This window comes from Numenius arquata, chromosome 8, assembly GCF_964106895.1.
Source record: "Numenius arquata chromosome 8, bNumArq3.hap1.1, whole genome shotgun sequence".
NCBI lineage: Eukaryota > Metazoa > Chordata > Aves > Charadriiformes > Scolopacidae > Numenius > Numenius arquata.
In genome coordinates, this window is record NC_133583.1 from 10,504,469 (window position 1) to 10,530,393 (window position 25,925).

The 25,925-nt window shown below is 45.0% G+C and overlaps 1 protein-coding gene across 2 annotated transcripts; it reads right to left on the reverse strand.

Moving 5' to 3' along the window:
• Positions 1-1,453: 1,453 nt before the first annotated feature.
• Positions 1,454-25,140, reverse strand: QRICH1 (glutamine rich 1). 2 transcript variants are annotated; one of them, XM_074151322.1, is made up of 10 exons: positions 24,718-25,140; positions 20,726-21,055; positions 11,120-12,133; positions 7,345-7,522; positions 6,572-6,726; positions 6,014-6,128; positions 4,573-4,681; positions 4,079-4,230; positions 3,169-3,259; positions 1,454-2,384 (listed from the first exon to the last, which is right to left on the reverse strand). In XM_074151322.1, the coding sequence occupies exons 2-10, from the start codon at positions 21,032-21,034 to the stop codon at positions 2,192-2,194; spliced, it is 2,316 nt and encodes a 771-aa protein (XP_074007423.1). In that variant the 5' UTR covers positions 21,035-21,055; positions 24,718-25,140; the 3' UTR covers positions 1,454-2,191. The 2 variants fall into 2 exon arrangements, with proteins under 2 accessions (XP_074007423.1, XP_074007422.1); XM_074151321.1 differs by lacking the exon at positions 24,718-25,140 and adding an exon at positions 12,817-12,822 and having other exon boundaries at positions 20,726-21,034.
• Positions 25,141-25,925: the final 785 nt, after the last annotated feature.

Below are 25,925 nucleotides of genomic sequence, written 5' to 3' on the forward strand. Positions count from 1 at the left end.
AGCACACCCAGCTCCTTGAAACAGTGGGAGCTTGTCCCTAACTATGTCCTTAAATACCTAAGTTAGGGCCAGAGATGGACATTCCAGTCACTAAGATATGGTGAAGGGATTACAGGCTTCTACCAGCTGAAGCATTATTAGCCATCCTGACAGCCACCCTACCAGGGGGCAACTGCTGGCCCCCCAACAGCTGAACGGAGCCAAGGGTATGTGTTGCCAGCCCTACACACCACCCAGGCACCATTTTCCCAACCTACCCACTGGGATCTGGGCACCAACCCCAGGCTGTTTTCCCCTGGTATAACTCCGAGGGCAGACACTGAGCTAAGAGTCTACTTTAGAGTACAGGTATTGGGAAACAACAGCGCATTGCTGCTTCACCTCTCTGCACTTGTTTGAGCAGAGTCCTGTACAGGGAACAAACTGCTCATACTGACAACCACCTCAAACATCTCTGCTTTCTCATGAACGCCAGTGTCAATATGAAGCATCAGAGGCTTGAAGTCTCTCTAAGCCCACACGCCTCAAACACTGATTAAGAGCGCAAAGGCAGGAACATTATGGCTACTCTCGTCCTACGTGCAGATTTACACTGTGCACAACTGACAGAGAGGGCAGACCTTCCTTCTCAATACAGACAGGCACTGGTCAACAGAAGCTTCAGAAAAATTGCTTGCCTGTACACAAGTTTAAGGGGTTTTTTCCTGTAATATATATATTTAAATATATATCTATATATTTCAGAACAGGGAAGGGACATGAGATGGAGAAGCAGGGAAGACAAGTTCAAGAAGCAGAGTCACCTCTCCACATCCAAGAAGCTGGTGGCACAAATAACAAGCCTGGCTAGAGTGATCTCCCATTTCAAGCACGGTTGGCTACCCGCTGGCTTCAAAAGAGCAGACTACTTGTTAATGATATAAAATACAGCAACCATTTAAGATGCAGCAAGGCAAGGCTACAGGGCTAGGGTTTATGATCATGAACGATACCAGAAGCTACACAGCTGTGTTAAAAAACTGTGAAAAGGCTGTTAAATGGCAGGAGTAAGCCATGTGCTGCTCCTGGAAGGCCTTTTCCCTCCAACACCCCTCCATCATGCCGTTGGTGTGATTGATGCATTTGTAAAGGTGGGGAGAGAGGGGGGATTTGCCTCAGGGTGAAGCCTCACAGGCTGGCCACAGAACATCAGGACAGACTGACAGTCCAATCTGGTCTCACAGATCCCATGTTCCTAGCCTGACACTGAGCTGCCACCGGCAAGCAGACATTCAGGTCCTTCGACAGAAGTTAATCCCCTTCTACCTTCCTAATTTGTAGGGGTGAAAGAAGTCCAGCTGGAAAGCACAAACAGGGATGGAAACAACCAGTTTGCATACTGATCTTTGTATAATGACCCCCCCCCCCCCTCACAGCTCACTCTTCCCCAAATAAAGACACATTGTTCAATGGCATGTTGAAAAGACGTGCTCGTCATTCTTAATAAACAACTAGAGTAAGAATACATAAGAGAAACAGGGTGGTATCTTTATATGATACACAAGTGTATGTTACAAGAATTCCATCAGGCACAGGAGCCTCAAGGTTTAAGGCCTCAATGTTAGGCCAAAAAAGAAGAGTGTGGTAAAGTTTGTACTTTTAACATCTAAAAACGTCACTTAAAGGTCTGAATAGAAATCGTTGGGTTTTTTTTTTTTGTATAAATCACAATTGCAGTTCACTCTCTCCTCTTCCTTCCAAGATAACAGCAAATTAACGTCCAAGCACAAGAAAAGAAGATGCCTGCCTCTCCTCCACTGGCCGAGCAGGTCCATCCATCATTCTGTGCCCTCTAGGCTGCACGTGCTCCAAGGAGACAGAGGCCCCAGCCATCCAGGCCAATCCTGTAGTTCGTGTTTTCTACATCATAAAAAAAACCAGAGTCAACCAGCAGCTTTCCACAGCTCCCAGCTCGCAGGGGATATGCAGCCTCCAATGGGTCCAACAGTTTGGTGTGTTGGGTAGGATACACAATGGGTAGGTTTTCCTTTAGATTCTTTTAAAGAGAAGAAGCCTAAAAGGGCTTCATAACTACACCAATAAAAAACCAAAAACTTAGGCATCTCCTTTAGTGTAAAAGTCTGTACAATTTATCTTTGCTTGTCCCTCCCCCGTCACCCCACCCCACCCCTTCTGAGCCAAGAAGGATGCCTTAGTGCATGGTGCTGGCATCAGCCACGGCAAGAGCTTCCTGAATCTCTCGTATCACCAGGATCCGGGTGAGCATCTGCTCCATCTGCTCTCTGCTGATTGGCTGGATGGAATACCAGATAGGGCTGTTGGGGGCCACCACTGGCTCCGGTGTCAAGTAAAACGTGTCATTCCGGCCTTTCACACTCTGGGGGCTGCGTGAGGAAGATCAGAAATAACCAGACTAACAGAATGTCCTGGAAGGGAGAGACCGCCACTGTCCTCACCCCAGACTTCACAAATCCTGACAGTGAACACCTGGCTGATGAGACATGAAGGGACGGAGTTACATGTAGGGGCAACGGTGGTCCCACAGCTTTTAGGCCATGCCAAGGTTAAAAGCCACGGTGACAACTACAAGAAACAAATTTTGATTTCACTCCAGTAAGCATAACAGACTCACATGGCTTTAGGGGTCTTTCAGAATGAAGCAAGGATGGGGTATTTTCACATCCAGGCTTGCTGCAGACCCGTCTATGTAGAGGAACGTTTACATTAATTATCAGAATCATCATAATTTAGAGGCAAGTCCCTTGAGGTTCCCTCCAATCTCCATACCAAGTCCTCATTTTTGTTCAGAAGCCGATTTGAATAGGACCCTAATTTCCCCTCAAGTAGTGGATGCTTCCAGATGACTTGCTCGCAAAGTCACAGGCAGAGCAGGGAGCTCGTGCCAACACAGCAAACCTTCAGAGCGAGTGTGAGATTAAGAGCAGCCAGTTCACAAATCAGGATTTGTGTCTCTTAAATACCACGGAAGTTCAACTTCTGTGCCATCAGACTAAACCCCACCCTCTCACATCAACGCCCCTCCGCATTTAAGTAAAAGTAGAAACTGTGCCAGCAATAAAACACAGCCCTGAAAACTAGGCCAGCCACAAGATACAGCTTAACAGTCACAGAAGACAAGCAACCGTACAGACGAACAAGAGCTCTCACCATTTGAAGAGGTAGAAGTCATACAGCTTTATCGGACACCTCAGGGGGTTCTCTGGATTCTCAGTCTGCTCTGCGTACATGTCATCTGTAACTACAAACCAGCACCCCCCAAAGTCTGTCAGACACTGTATAAGTACAGCAAACCCAGCAGTGCCAACAGCCTCGGCACTCCGAAGCACCCTGTCACCATGCAAAAGCTCCAAGAGACACACGGCTGTTCCAGGGCAGAGGCACCAGGTTATAAAGGCTCAAAGCACTATACGGAGAGCTCATTTCATCCCAAGGCTACTGAAGATCATAACCCATCTATACCCTTCTTTCCATTTCTCCTTTACCTGTGCCCAAAATGAGAAAAATATCACTACTGAGACTGCAAAAATGCCTCAGCTGAATCCCGATTCTGTGCTTTTAAGAGGACGGATTGTACTTACATATGGATTCCATATGGATTCACACGAGTCAAGATCATAGAATCATAGAATGGTTAGAGTTGGAAGGGACCTTAAAGATCATCGAGTTCCAACCCCCCTGCTGTGGGCAGGGACACCTCCACTAGAGCAGGTTGCTCAAAGCCCCATCCAGATAAGCGAAGCCCTCCCAAAGAAGTTTCTCCCTTTGTTCATAAGCACTTACACGCAACAGTCCCTTTGCCCATAAAAGCCAAGAGTAACAAAAAAAGTTATCCTTAGCTCTCGATGGGTCCTGTATGCCTCAGGTAAGGTATGTCTCCAGGATTATTATCAGAAGGTACTGTGCTCTCTCGGACAGAATACACAGAAAACCCCCGCTGCTAGGCTGAAGGTAACTGGCAGAGCCTTGCGTTCTTGTGGCCCTACCTGCAGACATCTCCAGGTTCATCCACTTCCTTCAAGCCCAGTAAGTATTCCCAAAGAAAAGTTCCAGACACTACCTTTCTGTCCTGTCTGGTGTATGCCAAGAGGCTTCAGATAGCGGATACTCGTGCTTTTATCCTTGGGATTAGAAGGGTTCTTCTTGGTCTGCCTCAACACCTTGGAGAAGGCCAGCTTCATGTGCTGGTCTACAGTTTTCAACTGGAAGTATCTGAGCAGCAAGAAGAGAACACAGGACATTAAGGCAAGTAAAGGATATGGTCACAACAGCGAGGTAGTTATCTTTACTCATCATGAGCCAGCTGAAGCTCAAACCAACACCGAGTTAAAGACCATTCCAGCAGCAAAGCATGCAACAGCCACAAGCTCAGTTTCCCCTCTGCCAGCTTGTTTCCTTGTCGTACTGCATCTTCTTTGCCTGATGGGGCTCCAACAGAGCTCTGTGAGCAACCATTTGAAATTCATGATTTCACCCTAGTCCAGAGCAGCAGTTTCGTACCAACCCTGTCAAGGCATTTGAAGTTCTTTTGCTCCCCAAGACCAAAGTACTTACTTTGTATTAAAAAACATCAGTGTAGTGAGCAAGGTGGAAGGGGAGTGAGCTCCTAGCTGCTTACACTCCCACAGCATCTCTTCTGTTACATGACTGGAGAGGACATAACCTGCAATAATCAGAAGTCAGCATCATGCCAGGAGACAGTCACAGCAGGAACACAGGCAGCATTTTATAGTCTGTAAGTATCAGAGAATGTATAAATCTTAAGAGAAGGAGGAGATCCTCACTGACATCAAGGTTCACTACTGCGCAAGTAACTTTTTAAATAGCAGGTACGGTTCGGAAACGCTTGTATACATACATCAACAACCTCTAGTTGCAGGGAGTATGCTTCTGCAATATGCCTATACATTCCAGCCCAGAGAGAAATAAATATGCACTTAAACAGCTTCTAATTAATGGCTCGACTCCAATGCAGATGCTCCTAATCCAATAATATGTGCGCGCAGGCAGGCCAGTGTAACAAATCAGCTCTTGGCCCTGTGCGCAGCTTTAGTCAGCACACAGTGCCAAGCGATGTATTTGGACACATGAGTAATCCTTTGATTCTCAGATTTATTTTTTTTTTTTCCTTTGTGTAGAAGAGAAATACTATACTCCAAATACACAGATAAACAGAAAAACAGACAGCAGTATGAACTCCGGGGCTCGTGGAATGACAAAGCACAGATCAAACAGCCAGAGTGAAAACAAAAGGATTCTAAAACTCAGGGTGCTACTTTGCCACCTAGCCTGTAACACCAGCTACTTTTCTGAACACAAGCAATAGCTTCTTCACTGACGTCTAGTCATATCAAAGGGAATGAAGCAATGAAAAACCAGGTTTCCGTGCTCCGAAAATGCAATTCTTAATCTAGTTCTCAAACGCAACTCTGTCAAAATCTGTCTCTTCTGGAACTGCTTCTCCCACCCTGTTGTCATCATCTTCTAAATACAGGGCTGAGATGAGCTGCATTTGATGCAGCATTTGAGGCTCTAATCATGCACTGTTTCTTTCTTTCTTTGGCGCCTAATTGGTCCTGCAGACCACATCCATCAGGCTACATGGCAACATGACAGTGTTGTATTATCTCCCCAATTAACAATACTTATCAGAGGCAAGGTGTATTAGTACTTCAGATGAGGAAGCTTGATTCAGATCAAGGATCAGCTGGCTTCCAAGTAAGCCAATCTCATGATACTACAAAGTCCCAACAGTCTGCCTTCTGATGGGTGACAGAAAATTAGCCCTCAACGACAATCAAGGCTAGAGCCTGACAGGTGCAGTAACCCCAGCATTCACTGCAGACACAACATTTTTCTCCCCGACCAGAATGACCTGTCCTAAGGCCATTAAGTACCTTGAAAAAGTTTCTATTCAGACTACACTCACGCTGTTGTTCAGTTTAAACATTTCAAACTCTGAGAAGTTTTACAGTTCTTAAACAAAAGTTCTTACCAAGAGGGGAAACGCGGGGCTGTACGTCCTTGAGAACTTCATGCAGCCATTCAGTGAACCGAATATAGTAAAGATCTGAGAAGATGTCATCTACTCGGCCATTTTCAAAGAGATACTGTAAAAGATTCACACCACAGTCAGGTACAGCGGTAGCAAGTATATTCCTCTGACCAGACCTTGTCCTAAGAGCCCATGTACCCAGTTAGTCAAGCATTTTACAGATCAAGTTTTGAAACTGACAACTTCCTCAAACATCATCCAAACCTCCTCCCCCCACCAAAAAACCAAAAAGGATTTATTATTCTCACCGTGATACTGAACCCAGTTATTAACAATTCTTCACAAACTTAACTCAGTAGGTGAAAGCATAGCTGTGCACTAATTACATTTCATCCAGTGTATTATTATTTTTTTAAAGCAAAGAGACTTTTTTCTTACAAAATTGTTAGGCAGCTTAATAGAAGAAGCCACAGTCTCCATATTTATAACAGAGAATCCTCCCTATACGTGCTGACGACATGCACAGCTCTGCTGCACATATAGCTGTCTTCCCCTTACCTTCTGAATACACAGGAAGATGTAGTAGAGCACATCTGGATCATAGGGTTCACCATCACCATTTCGAGCTTCTCGTGTCATTAAGCATAGTCCATAATTCAGCTCAGCCACAGCTGAAGAGATGAGATCTTCCTGGAACCTCAGCAGCTGACGCCCTGGAAAAACAAAACAAAGCCATATTATTTAAGCCATAAAGCCATATTATGTACCAGTCTTTCAAGAATGATTTCCCACATCTCCAGCTTTGCCTTTCTATCTAGCAGGCCGAGTACTACCTCATTCTCCCAGTATAATAAATAAAGCTGAAATAAATCAAGATCTTGGGCTGTCAGATCTACTAAAAGATAAACAGACAAGAATCCAACAGGAAGACTCTCTGCCCTGCCAACTGCATGACTATTGCCGTCTTTTACCATGTCCACAATGAAACGCTGCCCTGCAGCAATAAGAAAACATCAACTCTGTGACTGCTCTACCAGCTTGGCTGGCACTCACAGCCATTTTGTCCATCCATGCACCACACAGTGCCCTCTCCTACTGCCACCAGCCTCGGTGCTCATGTTGGCTCAGCACAGAACTAACACCTCCCTTGGAACATGTCCTGTGGCAGTGGGAGTATGCAACAATTAGTACTGCAGAGTAAATCAAAGTTTAAATTGAAAAACAATCACTGATTAAACAAAGGTGTTTTCCAGAGTGGTAAACAGCTAACATTTTAGTCACTCTTAATCCTACTTGAAAGGAAAGAAAGGCCACGTTGTCATAACACGTACTTCCAATAGGTGCTAGCCTATTTTGGGCTTCTTTTTCCAGCTCAGCATTCTTGGTCTGTGCCCAGCTTTTCCACACTTCAAGCCCTTCTTCTGGCTTCAGAGAATTTGGAAGCAGAAGTTCAGGTGAAGTCTGCGGCTGTGGCTGTGGTTCAACTTCAGCAACCTGAACAGTTTGAGCCTGTGAAAGAAAACATTTCAGTTTATATATACACTTTGATATGCAACTGTTCAACAGAAAACAAGTAATGCCGCAATATGTCTAGCCCCAAGATATCAGCCTTTTGCAACACTCCTCTCTAAGAAGAAATTAATCCAAGGAACATAACTTCTGCTGTCTAACCTGAATTGCTGCTCACAAAAGAGTATTCGTCTCTCCAAGAACACTTGTAGTTTGAATGGACACATCAATAACCCCTTTAGCAAATCCACACAACTTGCAGTTTGATGCATTTGGAAGTCCTACAGAACATCACAGGAGACTGAACAGCCATGAGCCAGTCTTGCTGCCATACCATCAAGAAGCTAGCCAGTACGTTCAAAGGCAAGGATCTTCACAGGGCTAACTAAACTCCTCTGAACAGCAGACTTCTGGTCTCCTCTCAAACACTGAAATAGATCACCATTGATTCTGAAGCCCTATTTGCTCTAGTGCATTTTTCTTGGCTTCAGCTAACTCTTCACTCTGAAACACCGGCAAAGTCCATGGTCTCACTACAACGAGAGTGGCCCCAGGCCCCCTGCAGACACAGCAGCTAGAGAGACCACCAGCCCCTGCCAGGGAAGAACAGCAAGGTGCCATCAGCTTTCCCAACCACTGCTGCCCCAAAGCTAGACTGCCCTGAGCAGGGTTCTGGGTATGATCACGTGTTGTGCACTGGTAGCACCCCATCAGGGCAAGCTCTCTTCATCATTCCGTACACAACAGGCAGACAGAATGTTCTGCTCTTATTGTCAATAACTGATAAGTTTAATTCATTTGCCAGAGGTATAAAGTATTAACAGACTAGAACACCAGCATCAAAACATTAATTCAGTTGCAATGCAATGCTCTCAAACTACCAAATACTGCTAATTAGGATAGCTACTATTCTCTGAAGAGCTACTGTATGACCTACTATAGACCTAAAGGGTCTCCAGACCCTCTGGAAGTTTACTTTGCAGCAAGACCTTAAGTCACCAAGAATTAATACATCAAACTGAAACTTATTTTACAGGCAACTGATGGCACCTATACAGAAAGAGCAGTGAGCTCTCCAGCTGCACTCACTCTGCATTCTTCACCACAGCTTCTCAATCCCATGCCACAGAAAGTCTCATGGCTACCTCAATTAAGGAGATTAACTTGAAGCTTTACAGCCCTTAATCAAATTCTCACTGGCACCCTGAATGTTACAGAGATAGCAATTGTTACATCTAAACAGCTTCGCTTCCTCCTCCTCCAGAGCCAACCCAAATAGCAAGGCTTTGTTATAACAAAGTAACTTTTCCTTTGATACTGCCAAGCATCAACCATCAGTGAAAGTTGCTCTGACACTACTAGAGACCATAATAAAAATGGCAAAGAGACTTTAGTAATACCTGTACCTTACTCCATGTAACAAAAAAACAGCTGAAGAGGCAAAGCCTGCAAGAGCCTCAGATTGGAGCTTCTGCCTGCCTCTGGTTGTTTTTAATTTTTTTTGCATCAGCTTTTAATAACTCTCTGCTTATCACCAGCAGCATCTTCCACAGCTGCAGAAGGAGACTATGACTGAAAAGGGCCAAGCTTTTATCAAGGCAGATGGCGACAAAGTTTAAGTTGTCAAGCAAGCCTCTGCCTTAAAGGGGACAGGAGTCCAAGGGTGAACTGACACCTTGCCTCTGTAGGAGCTGAGACTGAGCCTCTACTCTCTTGCAGAGTGCTGCCCCATCACTCTCCAGAGAGCTTTCCAGAGCCAACCACCTCCACCAGCCCAACCTAAGGGGCAATCTTCTGCCCTGGCCTTGCAGATGCCTTGTCCAGCATGAATGCAGGTACGCAGGCTGGAGTTAATTCACTCCACCGGCAGTTGCTTCTTAACTGACACAGTTTTCACAAACAGAGCAAAATAGCTGCAACTTATCGGGATCCCACAGCAGCATAATGCCAGGGGACAGCGTGAGGCAAGCAGGCAAATTCCTTCTCAGTCTCACAGTTGTGAGAGGAACAACCCCCAAAGGTTTGACGTTCACCTATAGTAGCTTTACTGCCCTCTTAGAGGAAGAATGCAGCCTGTCCTGGCTTAAGGTAAAACAGCCCTCCTGGACTTGCCTTTGTATTTAGGGGCTTATGAAACACCCAGTACTCCAGAGAATTTGCATCAGAAAACTGTCTGATACCCAAGAACTGCAGATCACTGTATGTTAGTAGAAGCTTTACAATTAACCATTAGAGAAACTGTGGAGCTAATACCTTGGAAAGGATCCCAAGAATGCGGCTCATGCTCTCAAAAGACCCTAGAACAAATCTAAAAATCCTGTTTAGCAAAAAGGCAAAAAGTTCTATCAACTTAGTTTGTTCAAGCAGCTGGAAGTGATGCTGTGATCTCTGAAGTACCAATACAGGACAAAGATGAGCTACAGAAGCCTCTTTGAACATGATGAAACGAACAAAAAAACCCAAACCCAACCAAACCAACCCCCATGCATTACAAGACCCGTAAGCTATAGCTTAAAGTACAGCTTTATAAAAGAGGGCACCCAGCACCTCTAAGTTCTCTAGAGAGGTAGGGAGCCCTTTTCAGCGATGACCTTGGTGGGCTATAGCCCACAGTCAAACTCAGGAACAATCAGACATGACTACGAGAAAGTAATCCTCCTTGTCTCGGTGCTTACTGATGAAGTAGAGGGCACATACGCCTTTATAAAGCCAACAGTGTTATTTATAAACTGGAAAGAATTTATACCAACATTTATGCCAGCAGACTTGGATATTTTTGCCTTCATTCCATTCAGCAAAAACAGGCTCTGACAGATCAATCACTTTTCACTTTCTGGTAATAAAAGGTAAATTACATCCATTTGCACATACAAGAGAGGCCATTAATAGCCCCAGTTACTCAGGTTTTAAAACCCAATTCAAAATAGTCTATGGCTTGAAGTTCACAAAAGCCTTTAATAAAAACATCAACAAATTTGGCTGCCATGTTTGCCAAGCACGATGAAGAGATGCTCACTTGCAGTTGCTCGTTACTGTGCTCTTGCACCAGGCATTTACCAGAAGCAGGGCACGGCCTTATAGACAGGTAACCTGAGCCATGAAGTTTGCTCACAGCTAAACAGATTTCGACACTTTCTCTGGGCTCTGGATCCGCTGTGGACTCCACACGCTGCATAACACAAAGTAACTGAAACCAGGTGACTAGTATATTTGTGTACCTTTGCTGCAATCATCCCTGCCCGTCCACTGCAACCCCTAGAACATCTCAGGAGAGGATTGCAGACCGCAGAATACCTGCTATGAAGAAGCTGGCAATGAGCAAGTATCTATTAATTTACACTACGAGTATCTATTCATTTATATTACAAAGATCAAGACTGTACTTTCTTTTGGAAAGTTTTGAATCCTATAATTATGTGCCAGCATTAACACATGGCAGTCCTACACCTATCAGGAGTCAAATGCCCTACCTCATGCCCAGGCTACTGGGACAGACACATCCCTGCGTCTAGATACCAGCTTTCAGCTTACATCCTCCCTCTCTACAACACTTGCAAGCTGTTAATCACCAATTAAGACTGAGAAGTTTTAACTTACGGAGCAAGTGACTTGTAGCTGCTGCTGCTGCTGCCCCTGCTCTTGGGGTGTGGGCTGCTGCTGTTGCTGCTGCGGGTCCCATATGTGCACTGTCTGTGCCGTATTCTGGTACGTCCCTGCCACAGCCTGCACCGCCACTGGAATGTGGATGTTGCCATTCATAAACTGCGCTGGAAAGAGCGAATTAGCAAGAGTCTGCACCACTTCCTCGTGAGAGTTCTTCACTACTGAAGTACTTCCCACCATCTTATCCTTGTCATCTTCCAGCTTCACGGTAGCCAGTGTCGTTGGCGAGCCACTGACGTGGACGGCATTGTAGGCCTCCTGAGGGATGGCGATGTGGGTTATGTTTTGCTGCTGAAGGTCACCACGTGGCTGAGCAGAGTAAACGGGGATGGTCCAAGTCTCTCCAGTGGGGCTAGTAATGGTCCCAGTGGCACTGTACAGGTGGGCACTGTCCACTGTTAACAAGTCTGGCCTTAAAGAGACGTAACTTTGCTGCTGGCCCTGAGGAATGGCCAACACTGTGGCAACTGGCTGCCCCGAAATAGCATACGATACAGTAATAGGCATATCCACTTTACGTTTCTTCACTGGCTGAAGGACACTAGCAGTGCTGATCCGCCGCTCTCCCTCTCGTGGAGAGCCTTGTTGAGAAGGTGGAGGTGACAGTGCCCCAACCGTTTGGATCTGTATCTGCTGGCCACCCGTAATGGCCTGTCCTGCCACAAGCTGGGCCTGGATCTGCTGGTGTTGTATGTGTTCCTCCTGTATCTCAGCAGCCTGGATCTGTTGGGCAGTCTGCACATGCTGCACTTGGATTTGAGCTGCCTGCAGCTGAGACGGGCTGGGGCTCTGAAGAGATTGACTCTGTATTGTCTGGGACGCCTGCTGCTGCGCCTGGCCTTGGATCTGCACTTGGACCTGTATTGGTTGCTCCAAAGCCTGATGGACAGTAAGCTGCGGAGAGAGCTGCTGGGCAGAGACCTGCTGTGGCGACTGCTGGACCTGGACCTGCAACGACACCAATTCAGCAGTTAGAGATCAGCAAGTGTCAATGATTCAACAGGGGGGCCACCAACAGAGATGGTCCATCACTAGAGGTCTATGCTCCAGGTCTTTTATGCTCGGTTTTATGATTTATGATATCAATCCATTAGTAAAGATCTCAAGAAAATGAAACCAAGTTACTCTAGAAGTGTGTGGTTGACAACAGCAATACTGTAGATGATGTATTTCTCAGTGTTGCACATGACTACACTTCTCAGCAAAGACAGAACATCACGTGAGCTGCATCTCTGCTCTCAAAGCTCTGTGGGTTCAAGCCAACAGATTGCATCCTTGGAAGCCAAAAGAGTCTTCAGAGCTATCTGCATTGCTAAAATGCTATTTCAGCATAGGCCTTGCAATAGCAAGACTTTAAGGTCACACACATTACAATTCTGGTATCATCTTCCTACAAAATGCAGGCGCTTGCCTCATTCTTACCATGCTCTAAAGACTGTTTTACTGCATTCAACCCCAGTCCCCCAAATGGCCGCAGGATCACTTGCCCGTGACAGGCAGCAAGAAGTATGGGTAAGCTGAAACCTGCACTTGGCTCTTTCCACATAAAGAACAGAAATATTATTTTGAAACCAATCTCTAACAGTAACACTACACAAGCAGGTGTCAACACAGAAGGTTGCCAGTTCAACCTGAACCTTTGTCATGCGCTAAGGGGCAACACTGCAGCATTTGTTTTTTTAAACTTCAGAAGTATTTCTTTGGCAACGATAATTAAAACCAAATCTTTTTTTCATTATTTACTTATTCCATTTAATTCTATTTATTGTCCAAATTATTTGATTGCATTTTCTAGCTCATGCACTTACACAATGATGAATAACACGGACAAAATAGGTTAAGACTTGGATTCAAACACAGTTCCTTTTATTTTAGGGAAAAAAAAATCCCACTCTCTCACATCAATGCTTGTCTGTCCAAGGTCTGTCATACTATCTAGCAGCAGTCCAGGAGCAGACTTAAAGCTAGGAGTCAGACGTAGCCCCCAACACCAAGTCCAGGTCTCAGTAACTTCACATTCCAGACCTCAAACACAACCCAGCTGGTACCTTCACTCCCAGGGCACCGAGTGAGATCTGCACTGCTGGTCTTCACCGCTTTGTCCCCCACATTTACACAGCCACTTTGCTGCATTTGCCTTGTCCTAGAAGTGATATCCCAGGTTCCCATGATCACCTGCTTCTCCAGGCTTCCTTAACACTGTATCTTCAGGGAGAGAATTAATTACTCAACCTCTCCTTCCAAATCCAATGGAGAGATGTAGAGCTTTGTTAGTGGTACCTATGAGGGCCGAATGAAGTTTGGAGCCAACACAGATTTTTTTTTTTCAGCTGCAAAACTACGTCTTCCTACTCATCACGTTCCCTCACCCTTTTCTACCTCACTTTCTCAAGTCAGTCAAGCTAGCGTAGCATTTGCACAGAGACGCCACACTAGACAGTGTGACATCTGACAATATCAAAAAGAACTACCACGCAGGTCTGCACTGAGTGGATGCACGAAATCTCACTTCCCAACATCACCTCTAAGAAGTCTTTAAAAACATTAAGGATTCATTTGCAGCCAATTAAGAGTTGCTAAGGAAAAAAGTGGAGTAGCAAAATGTACCACTTGCAGACCAGTTTTATAAGCCACCTCCTGTTAAGAACTAATTCTATTTCCAGGAAAAGTAGGGAATTTTACAGGTTCCTGCTGGGAGCTACATGCAGTATACTGTAATCCAGATGACGCGGACTTTCTATAATAATTTCCTGCAAGGTAACAAGAAACATATGACCTTGTGTCAGCATGACAGTTTAAAAAGCTGCATCAGTGAGTGATTTGATCGGGCAGTTAATTGAAAAAGATGAAGTCACCTATGGGATGCTTCTTCAGTTCTATTTGATACTCTTATCATACTGCCCTAGAGCATGAGGACAGCCTTAGCCCAAGCACAGATCCCAGTTAAGAATTTGGTTTAAGAAAGCCAGTTTCAAATACACCTCTAATGCAAGTGTCCTCCAAAAATACTTTAAAAGCCACTAATATAGTCCCTTAGTATTAATTTAAGCCCTTGTTCAAAACATTACCTGCAAGACAAAGGTTCAAGACTGGACAAACTAAAAGGCATTATTGCGCTAATACATATTTTCGGTTTCACACACAAAACATTTGCTTTATCTACTAGGACTCAAAATCATGCCACAGAAAGAAGTAAACGTGTCATTTATCCTGTACTTCCGCAGTGCGTTTTCAGAATCAGTACAGGTTGACTGAGAACACCCTAAAAGACTGAGAACACCCCCCACCTTCTTGCCATACAAAATTTTCCATTAAAGTTCATGTTACTCCTGTGCTGAAACAATTTTATCACATAACTGCAATTAGAAAGGTAATGGAATAAGTTTAAGCGAGTGGCATTGTCAGTAAAAAAGGCATGGTCTAAGAACAGACCTGACAAGACAGCATTTTCTTCCTCCCACTTTTATAATATTTCAGTTGGAAAGGATCTACAATGATCATCTAGTTGAAGCGCCTGACCGCTTCAGGGCTGACCATAAGCTAAAACATGTTATTAAGGGCATTCTCCAAATGCTTCTTAAATACTGCCAGGCTTGGGGCATTGACCACCTCTTTGGGAAGCCTGTTTGGGTGTTTGACCACCCCCTTGGTAAAGAAATGCTTCCTAATGTCCAGTCTAAACCTCCCCAGTGAAGCTTTGAATCATTAACCATTTTAGAGCCTGAGCGTACTTGTCTCTAAAAGTCATGGGCAACTTCCATCACTTTCAGCAGATGAGCAATCATGACCCGAGGCCCTCTGATACTCCTCCAGGACTCAATCCTACCCCCTACACAACTAGCATGTCTTGCTACTGCTTTGGAGTCCACACGCTGTTATTGTTAACACCTAAACAACGAGTCCAGACCCACACAAGATGAAGTCAGACTCCAGAATCACTGGAAGTTCTCCATGCAGCAAAATGCAGACATCATTCTCCTGACTAGAGACTGCTCCTATTTAAAAGAATTTTGGAGCTCTACCTACCGCACATTATGCATCCCTTGTGAATTAAACATCCATTTTTAACAACCGTATTTTGCAGCAGATCCCTCCCTATTTTCAAGTAGGTTGCACCCAGGAGTGCTACAAGCATTCATTTCAGGTTTACAGACTCCAGCTCAGTCTGAGACCAGAGCTTCTTACATTGACCTCATTGTTTAACTTGCTATGTGAGAAAAAAAGGACAAAGAATGACACTAAACATCATCAGTGGTTGACTTTTTAAAAGACTCTGTACAAAGAGGAATGTTTTAAATTTACAGGCCAAGACCAACAGGGAGGACTTTAAATCTTCACCTTATGCTGAAGATTAAAGTGAGAACATGTTATGCTGGGAATTCCTGGGTTATAATGGTACAAGAAAGGAAAATGCCAACTTACCAGTACTGAAAAAACTGCTTATTGCCAGAAGTTTGGATCGAACAGCATGAAAAGAATCACTTCCCAGCAGGCTACCATCACACAAAGAAATGTCTTTTTACCATAAAATAACTAGAAGTTGGCCCAAGTACTAGCTGACTGGAGAATCAAAAGCATTTTAAGTCAGCTCTGTATCATAACAGGAGGGCAGAACTAAATTTTTAAAATTCCCCTAAAGGAAATATTCTGTCACACTAAGCTCAAAAATATATTGTCTAGAACTGAGCACACAAAAAGAGAAAATAAGTAACTCCACGAGCATGAGAACAGCTGAAGCCTGGTTTTCAAAAGGTTTTTTTTTTCCCCTCATGGTTGACAGACTAACTCCAACAAACTTTCACGTAGGACTCATAACACATCTGCCCCGTGCGGACTCTCTGCCCAAGAAGGAATCAGACTGCAGAACTGCAGTCCTGAAGCAATTAAGTTGGTATTTTCTTTGCTTGGGAATTCTTTCATCTGAGAGAAGACTGGATTACCTAATATTTCCTAAAACCTAACTCCAAATGAGCACAGATACCAGCTCTCGCCTGCATGATTTTCTGATATCTAGCGTGCCCTGGAGCACCTGACAGGCTCTTAAATGCCTCTTTTCACAAACGCATCTTGGTTTCAGAAGCTGTTTACACTAGCAAGTAGTAAGATATACCAAGAGCAGACCTTCAGAGCAGGACTGAAGGCCTACTAACATGTCCACACCGAACATTCCAGAAGACTCTTTTGAACTTAGATCTAGTCTTGCCCACCAGCCAAGCTAGACAAACACCTATACACAACAAAATTGCATCTTATAGCTTAGTTTCATCTAAAGGGAATCCCCAGTGACAGGCTCCAAACCTATGAGAGGTAAGTGGGGGCAGGTGGCAAACTTGCTGTGGGAAGTATGCTCCAAATCCCCCCCCAGAAGTAATGTCAGTGCACCTCAAACTTCCACAACTGAACAAGCCAACAGAAGTCAAACACTTGGACAAAAAGTTAATGAGAGCAGGAGAAAAGCAATCTCAATTATTTTTTAGCCAAATTTAAGGAAAGAAGGCTTAAAATACACTTCCTTCAACAACTGTCCTAATCTAAAGTGACTCCAGCATTAAAAACTAACATTGTAATAAAGAGTTCCTTCTAACGTTACGCCAGAGAGCATACACACGAGTACAAAACAGACCTGAAGTACATAGAGTAGGTGAAAAGACTGATCGCTGAAGTAGCAGGAAATGTTGGAACTTGTTATTCAACTACTTTACAGGAAGTCCTTTGCTATCTATCTAAGTAAACAAGGTCTACGGGGAGTGTACAAGTCAGCTTTTCAGAACAACTGCCAGACAGATACTCACTGCAGGTTTTTCCTCTGCTCATTCATCAACATCAGAGAGAGAATTCCATGGGCCAAATTAGGCCTTGTGTGTGTTTGAACAGTTACAATATCAAGATTACGTTGTCAAGCTGTGCACTGGGGCAGGATTTAGGCCTAAGACGGTTAAAACATGGGAACCAGGGAAAACAAAACAGCTTACCTCTCAAAAAGGAACCTACTTCCACATACACGAAGCTCCTGCCTTGAAAACACCACTCTTGACTATAACCATTCTTTGAAGTGGCACACTCAGCCCTAGCAAATGATAATTAATACTAGCTGCTACACTAATATCTTATTGGGATGCTTTTCAAAGGTAAGCCCTACCTTCAGAACCAAGACTGAGGCAGGGGGAAGTGAAAGAAAGAAGTGAAGATTCAGAAAGCGAAGGAAATTCATCAGAAATGAAGGAAAGAGGTATTCTATGCAGAGGCAGAAATAAAATTTTCTTCTGAGCTACTTAAGGGCATCTTTCCCCACCATATGTCATTAATAATGTCCAGCTTCCTATACTGGTCTGAAGTCACAGAACAGACAGTGAAGACTGAAAAAGTTGAACAGTAAATACATAAGGAACTGAGGAATTAGAAAGGCACAAGCCCTAACTGAAAGACATTTTATGCAGGCATTTAACCATTCCCTATATAGCTCTGGGATCTTGCTCACCTGTAGCATCCTCCCCTCAAGCCCTGTCCATGAAGCTCTTGCCACCTCGTCATCAGACTCTGGCTTAACCAAAAGTTGAAACTGAGAATCTTCCCCACATGCACTGTATGTATCCTACACAGATACTTTCTGTCCTCTGATACTCTTTCAGTTAAATCATCTTGCGGAAGAGGAAAAGGCACAAGAGGTTCACTGACCCCTGCAGAAATAGCATATTCAGTAAGCAAGTCAGTGCTAATGCCTCACTGGCATCAGCAATTTGATGGCCTCAGTGCACAAGACCAACTAGCAACAATCTCACCAGAAGGCAGAGCCGATAAAACTCTTACTTGACTGGAGAAAACATAGCCCTTCCCAGTCACTCCCTGATGCAGCACAGGGTATGACAACTTGACATACTAAACTCTTTCTTAAGATCACTAATGGCACCGCTGTGATACTGGGCATGGGAGGAGCACCAAGACACTTGTACTGTAGCGCTGACTAGTATATAACCAAACAATTGCATCCACTCAGCCTTTACAATAAACATCTGGCAACAGTTTGTTGAACCTTTTAGGCAAGAAAACCCTAAGGTGGCAACTTCTTCAAACAGGAAATTTATTTTGCTAGGATAAATAAAAGCAGCAAGCAGCCACGCACTGTCTTTGGTTGTTCACAGCAAGTAAAATCTAGGATGAAACCTGAGCACCGTCTGTCTATCTTTATGATCGTAAGGTTGTCAACAGCACTTGCAACCGTGAGGTCATCTGACCGGTCATATTATCAGTCACCTTCAGCACCATTGTCACGCTGCCAGACATAAGTGTAGTCATTCAAAGGGTCTTCCACTGATTTGCAACTGGATTAGCAAGAACTAAACAGATTATCAAGTCAAGTATGGGGATGACATAAGTTTGATCAAAAGCTAAGAGGCTTCAGCAGATGACCAAAATTTCTCATAAGTATACATACAAGCAGTATTTTAGCAAAGCGAGCCAGCTGGATCAGGTGCACTGCTCTAATGGGACACTGTCACTCCCAGAGTCACAACAAATTCCATCTTTGTTCAGACACTGTGCTCTGCTACGGCTGCCACAGTGACAGTCTTGAGACAGGAGAACACTAAATCATGGGTTTAACAAATCACGCCTGGATAAGAAATCTTGAAAGACAGAAGAACACTCTTGCAAAAGGGTAAAAACATTCTTCTCCACCCCATCCTTGCAAAAAGCCTTCAAGATAATTCTGAGCTAGCTCCTCAAATACTCTTAAATCCAGTTGCACTGCTGATGCACAAAAGCTGCAGCCATATCTACAACCAGATGTGCCACCTAAGTGTTCTGGAGGCTTGTAACATCCTGAAGTTAGCAGCAGGGAAGGCAACACAAACTCTAATTATGATCTGTACTGACAGATGTGAAACCAGATACTTTAAAGTAGAATCACATCAAAAATAAGGGGGAAGAGAGAAGACAACACCCTTTAGGAAAGTTGCTGAAATCTTGATTTTCATCAGGTATTTTTCATATTCAGAGTGCAGACCATTCAGTTTAAAAAACAGGAACAGGTCTCTGGCAGCAACTCTACGGTTATTTTCAAGAAGGTCAGGAGATTATTTTTCTCTGGACCATATGATATATGACCTCCCTCCCTATCTCTGTTACTAGAAGACTTGCAAGGGTCAAGCCTGAACTTTGAGCAGTTCTGAAAGGAGGGAGCCGCAGGGGGAAAAAAAAAAAAAAAAAAAAAAAAAGAAGAGATTCCTTCTGACTTTTACAATTGGTTTGGGGTCCTTCCACATCTTCAAGGCTGAGGCACCCAAAAAAGCTGATCCTCCTAGTTCTACTGAAAAATGAAACATGTCCCAAAAAATGTGCTGGCTGGCAGAACCAAAAGGACCCTTATTCAGTTTTAATAGACTCACTCACACAGAGATCCAAGTCGTGTCTCTGAGACTAGAGGCTTTTATTCTTCAAAAGCCTTTTGACACAAGTTACTGTAGGACAACAGGTTACAGAAGGCCCAGTTAAGCGTTCATTTACTCAATAGAGAGAGTAATTGGAGACGAGTTACCCAGTGAAAGAGGCAAGTTTGTCTTTGCTGTAGGATAAAAGCATGCGAGTGAGCTGTTAGCACAAGTCTACTGCACTGCAGCAAGCTCACACTACCTTATCTCCAGTCATTTGTGGCCTCCATACCCTCATTTGTTGCAAAAGAAGAGCGCTCACAACTTTATGTTCATGCTACAGAATGTATCAGAATTACAGCTGTAGATAGAGTTCAGCTGTTTGGAGATGTATCATAAGAAAAACTTAGTAAATGCCCTGCCACTTATAAACGCCTCAAATTACAAAATTTGTTTGAGGACCAAAGCAGTTATCTTAAGTTGTATGTTTGGGGGTTTTTTTCCCCCCTCTGGTGCTGGATTTGCTCATTTAATACTTAATAAAAATTACTGTAATACCTATTAAAAAAAATAAAGACGACTCCTTCTGCTGTGCAAAGGGATAATCCACCTTGACATACACACATCTTTTAGAGTTTCTTTCCTGAAAGGTACCTTCCACTGGTTTATATCATAAATTGACTCTCCTGCATCTCCCTCTGACTTAAAAGTCAGTTCAAGAACTACAACTTTTAGAATGTTAAAGCAAAATCATTTAAAGAGTATTGATTTAATTAAAAAAAAACCCAAAACCTAAAGGCCACCCTGAACAACCAGATAAAGCAAGACCAGCAGAGGGGGGTGGTATTTATAGCAGCTTCACACAGAGTGCAAGGCTTTGGGGAGCTGTGCACATGCCAGCACCGTCAACTATTTCTCCAATAGGTTACACCACTACATTGCTATGTCTGCTGCTACTCCTATGGCAGGGCTCAATGGAGGCACAGTCAAGAGAGAAATTTACTACCAAATTCCTTAAATGAAAGGGAAATAGTGCTGTTCTATATAAAGTTAATTGGCCCTGCTTCTTAAGTGCTTGCCTGTGGTCTCAGGTTAGAGACAGTAGCTGGCTCTGAACACCACTCCATGGGTTAGCAAGTCATATATACATTTAGAGATGATTTAAGATGCTTACCTGGACTTGCTGGGGTTGCTGAACCTGTATCTGCTGCTCTGGCTGAGTTTGCTGCTGGACACTGGTTGTCACAGGACAAGCAAGTTCAAGCAAAGACCCAGCCACCTCTGTGCTGTCTGTGTAAATGCAGTTGCCACCCTGCTGATACACCATGGTGGTGGTGGCCGTCTGCTGGAACTCCTGCAGAGCTTCCGGCCCCTTGGAAGCAAGGGAGTCCAGAAACTCCTTCATCCTGTGCTGGGGGATTGATCGCGCCTTCACACGGATGTATTCTTCAAAGGAAATGGTGTTCTCCAGAGAATTATTCATATTGCAAGGTCCGTAGGGTTCCTTAAGGAAAGAGAAAATTAAGACTTTAACTACAGCACTCCTTTGGTGCAAGGATATTCCCAGTTCCAGTAACTAATTTCTCATACCAGGTACCATATGAAAACTAGCAAACATGCACAGCCAGATGCCTGAGACAGATGCTTTGGTTTTATGAGGCATCTTGTGCTACTCCATATTTCTGATATTAACCCTTAGCAGCTCAGGGAAGTCTGAACAACAACCAGGTGTAACTGTGGTACTATTCCAAGAGCTCACTGCCATGTAAAGTCTTGTAGCATTGTACTTCACCCAGACCAGGCAAGTCCCATAACAGATGAAATCAAGTCACACATTTCATTTGTTTGCAGCATGCAGTATTAGTGAGAGAAGCTTAGAAATCAATATCTGTGGCCCTGCTTTGTAGCCACAGAGGTGGGAGAACCGAGCGGTATGTTTTACCAGGCCATGCAGTTCTATTCTAGGCAGCTAATGGGAAGCACAACGGAAGAGGATCAGATGCAGCGTTCAGCCCACTGCTATTAGGACTAGGACAGCCTTATCGATTTGAGCATAGCAAGCAAAAGGATAGTGCTGGAATCAAGAGATTCCTCAAACAGGGAACTGTACACATGGAGAAGCAGAGCTCTGGAAATGACAAAGGCAACAGTAGCATCAGTTCTTGATGTCCTTTTAATATAGAAAGAGGTTAACATGAAACACGCCATGTATGAAGATGAGAAAGAAATCAGATGGTCAGGGAGGAAGTGAGAGCAAGGAAAAAAAAAACACCAACAAAAAAGATTACTCCACCTGAGAACATTAGACAGCTCTAGGGTATATTCTGACAGCATTCTTCTCTTATTGACTTGTTTAAACCCACAAATTGTTTCTGCAGTGAGTATACTGGCTGTTTCTAAGACACTAATTAGTCTTCATAAAGTATAAATAGATTTGAGCTATAACTACTAGATACAGAGATGGTTGTGAAAAAGATGTGAAACAGCACAAGATTAGGACTAGAAAAGGCAATTCAGTACTACTATATCAAGCTGCGAAAAGGTAGAATAGGGGACAAACACCACCATATGTACATTATGACTGCAGTTCTGAAGAGAACAGGTATGAAAAGCAGAACCATATATATCAATTCAATGTGATTTAATGGAGTGGAACCAAGACAGAAATATGTGGTTGAACATAAGACTGCAACAGCCTGTGTGGAAATGGGAGCTAGTTCTCATCTCTCAGTGGCACCCAAGTGTATTCCAAAAGTCCAATTCCAATTCTCACCAAAATCAGTGGGAGCTAAAGCAAATTCTAACAACTCTTTACTGTTACGTGACAGCAGTCTAAACACACAAGCTTTTGTTTACACGGAGGAGGTTCATGGCTAGTGCATTGGACCAGGCTCACAGGAGAAAGAACGAATATCAAAGGTAAGGGGAATACACAAGGCAACCTGGGCTGTATCTACAGTTTCTGGAGTTATTAAGCAACATTTGTTGCTGTATGAGATTACTATATAAAATATTCCTACAACATGCATCAGTGTTTAGCAAAAAGCACCAGCTAACAGTGTCCACTTTAGTAAATAAAACAGCTCTGTAAAAATCAGCATACAGAAGGTCTCATAGAATCCAGAGCTGGGCAGAAACACAGTTCTCCTGCCTTTTTGGAGATTCTGATCCGACACATTTTCAAGCCAGCTGTGCGTGATAGTACCAGTAAGACTATTCACTTAGCTGCTAAGTGAGGTTTCCTCCAGGAGCCACATAAGCACAAACTAAGTACCCCTGTAAGCTCAACTCTTGCCTTTCCCCGCAGAAGGGACACGCAGGGAATACTCTCAGTCAATACTATACACCTCCACAGGACACACTGTTAACCCTTTCCCAGGTGACCGTACATCCAAGCTGGAAACGATGGAGAACAATCTCATTAATGCATCCTCAGTGACTCAGACGGGACCTACACCAGGCATGCTCGAATGCACTTTCCATCTAATTGTAAGATGCTCCGTTACATACTTGGAAGCTGGAAAACAGATTTTGAGCAATTAACTTGTCCTGATTTTCTACTTGGAACATGCAAATATTTGACTTCAATACTACGGTGGGGTTTTCAGAAGAGCACAGACATTTTGCATGTCCACTTTGAGGTGCACTAGCAGATACAGCTTTCAGAGGGAAGACTTTCCTGAGGAACAAGCCTCAAGGATGCTACGCTGGGAACCCAAACATGAACACTACAGGTGCTCTTCGAGATTACACGCTCTTTGACAGCCAGCTGCTGCTGGACAGGATGGACTCACCTCTCAGCAAAGGTCCTGCCTTCTTCATTGCTCCTGCATTGGTACTTATTATGTTGGAACGGTTCAGGGAATAGTTATTCACCTTCTGTTAATCTTGTCAAGGGAGAGATTGAGGAGGTCAAGGCCACCATTTTCAACAGCAGCTATCTGTTAGCCCTCGCTTTTACTTTTGGAACTCCAACCTTTCTGCCAAGAGCTGCTCACAGGTACATCGTGCTCCTGTGCAGCAGAGACCAGAAGCCACCAGAAACCCAGACGCATAAGCAGCAGGCACAAAGGTCAAAAAGAGGTCCACCACCAAATCATCACCTACCTCTTCCAACCACCAGGAAGCAGAACAAACAGCATTAATTTCTTAGACACAAGTCTTTAACCCTGCTCTGTTGCTCCATCTTAATTAGTTCTTTTGAGCATCAAAATCAAGAGCCTACTAGGCCAGCCTTCCCCTGCTAGCAAATGTTCCTCTGTCACAAGCTGTAAGAAGTAATCTCTCTTTTCCTCTCTTCTAGCATGGAAAAACATTCCTTTGTATTTGCTTGAAGTTACCACACTGAGAGCTACTAATGCCCAAAACAGTAAAATGCTCATCTTGAGCCACTGCAACACTCAATGGTCCAACCATAGACCAGAACCCCACTGCGCCACGTGGTATTTGTTCCTGCTCTGGAACAGAAGCAGGATCTTCCTTTGGTCTTCTCTACAGTTCTCCAACTCTGGCAATCAGAAAGGAGCCAAAGACACCACAGGTAACAGTGCAGTCTGGACTAAGTTATCCCTGTCAGTTTGAAGACTGCTTGGGGTTACTTAACTAAAAGCACTGAACTCATGAAAAATGCACTTTACAAAACCCTACACAGCAGGTACCAGGTCTAGATGAAAAGTCAGGAAAGTAACGCTGTGCTCCCAAATTTTTTATTTATTAAAACTAAACCCACCTGCATTTATGACAGAAAACCTCCTTAATGCTCAAGTGTGCATTCAACGGGCTTTTGTAGGGCAACATACACAGCTTGCTGCTACAGTCACCACTTTCACCATTAGTTATTAAGACATACTAATTTACACATTCCATTTATCCCATAGACACGCATTAGAAACAGCAAACACCCATCCTCACTAGATCTCAGCAGCATGTTTTTAATACCACATTTTAAATAAAAAAAAAAAAAAACAACATTCAGGCCATAAGCTTTCTGTGATAAAGGGAGGTAATTCCTCTCTGTTCATCAAAACTGCATATTTTTTTTTTCCCCAGGAAATAGGTTGAAAAAACAGTGTGCAGTTTGAGCACATACGGTTAGTTCATAAAACTTAGACTGAGGTTACTGAAAACACACACACAACTTGCAGCATGTGGACAATCTGGACTCACCAGTCACCATGTTGCATGTATTTCTGCTGCTCTTGTCCTGAGCTCTTAGACTTGTAACGTTCTGGAGAAGACAGAACAAAGAAGCCCTTTCCATCCCCAGTTCCTCTTTCTTTATTAAAGTCATTTTATTTTAAAAAATGTATTCCATTAAGAAAAGAAAAAAAAAAAAAATCAGGAAAGAAAGATGTGATCATCCACGCAGCTTAGCGGTTCCTACTGAAGGATTGCGAGATGCCCAATTCCTAACCATTGTATCCCTGCGTTACTGGGAACGAGTGTGCGTGCAAATCTGTCACGGGGCTCAGAGCACCGACCGGTGACAGGCGCAGCCGGTGACACCGGAGTTACTGGAAGACAGAACTTAGAACAAGGCAGCAGCAGTGACCGTATCCAGAGGTCCCCCCTGCTTCCCCCCCTAACCCCCCCGCGCAGGTGTTCCCGGCAGAGCGGGCCGCCGCTGCCCGGAGGCCCGGGAACGGCTCAAACCACCCCGCCATCCCGCCGGGACGAGGCGAAGCTCCATATTTAGCCCCTGAGATCATCGCTCGCCCGCTCCAGCGGGGAACGCGGGGCTTCCTCCCGCGGCCGCTGCCCGGGCCGCTCCCCGCCGCCTTTGTTCCCCGGCTGAGCGCCCGGGCCGGCGGGAGGCGCCGCCGCCCCCCTCCCCTCACGGCAGGAGCCATGTTTGGGGCTCCGCCGGGGACGGCGGCCGCCGAGGGCCGCGACCAGGCCGCGCCTTCCGGCGCGCGCTGCCGCCGCCCGTGCGGGGGGGGGGGGGGGAAAGGGAGGGCGAGGACGCGCCCGGTACAGAGAAGGGGGGATTCGGGAGGGGGCGCGCACCGGCAGGAGGCGCGCGCCCCCGCGGGCGGGGCCGCCCCCTCCCTTCCCCCTCCCCCCTCCCCGCCGCCGGGCCCGCGCCGCCCCCGGAACCACCGCCGCCGCCTCCCCCCCGCGCCCGACGGCAGGCCCCGCCCGGCCCCGCCGCCGCCTCCCGCGCACACCCCGTCCCCCCGTTCCTTCTCCCCAGCCCGGCGGCCCCGCAGCACGTCCCGGCCCCAGCCTCACCCCGGCCCCGCTGCCGCCGTCGCCTCGCACCGCCGCCGCCGCCTCGGCCCCCGAGTCTTTTCCCCTCACAGCTCCCTGGGCGCCATCTTACATTCAACCCCCCGCAGCCAATCAGCGCACAGCCCCGGCCTCGCGAGAGCGCG

Coding starts and splice junctions, on each gene's coding strand:
- QRICH1 (XM_074151321.1), bottom strand. CDS start 21,034: ATGAATAATTCTCTGGAGAACACCATTTCCTTTGAAGAATACATCCGT. Junction 7,523..11,119: donor AGCTACAAGTCACTTGCTCC/GTAAGTTAAAAC, acceptor TTTCTTTCACAG/GCTCAAACTGTTCAGGTTGC. Junction 6,727..7,344: donor TAGGCTAGCACCTATTGGAA/GTACGTGTTATG, acceptor TTGTTTTTCCAG/GGCGTCAGCTGCTGAGGTTC.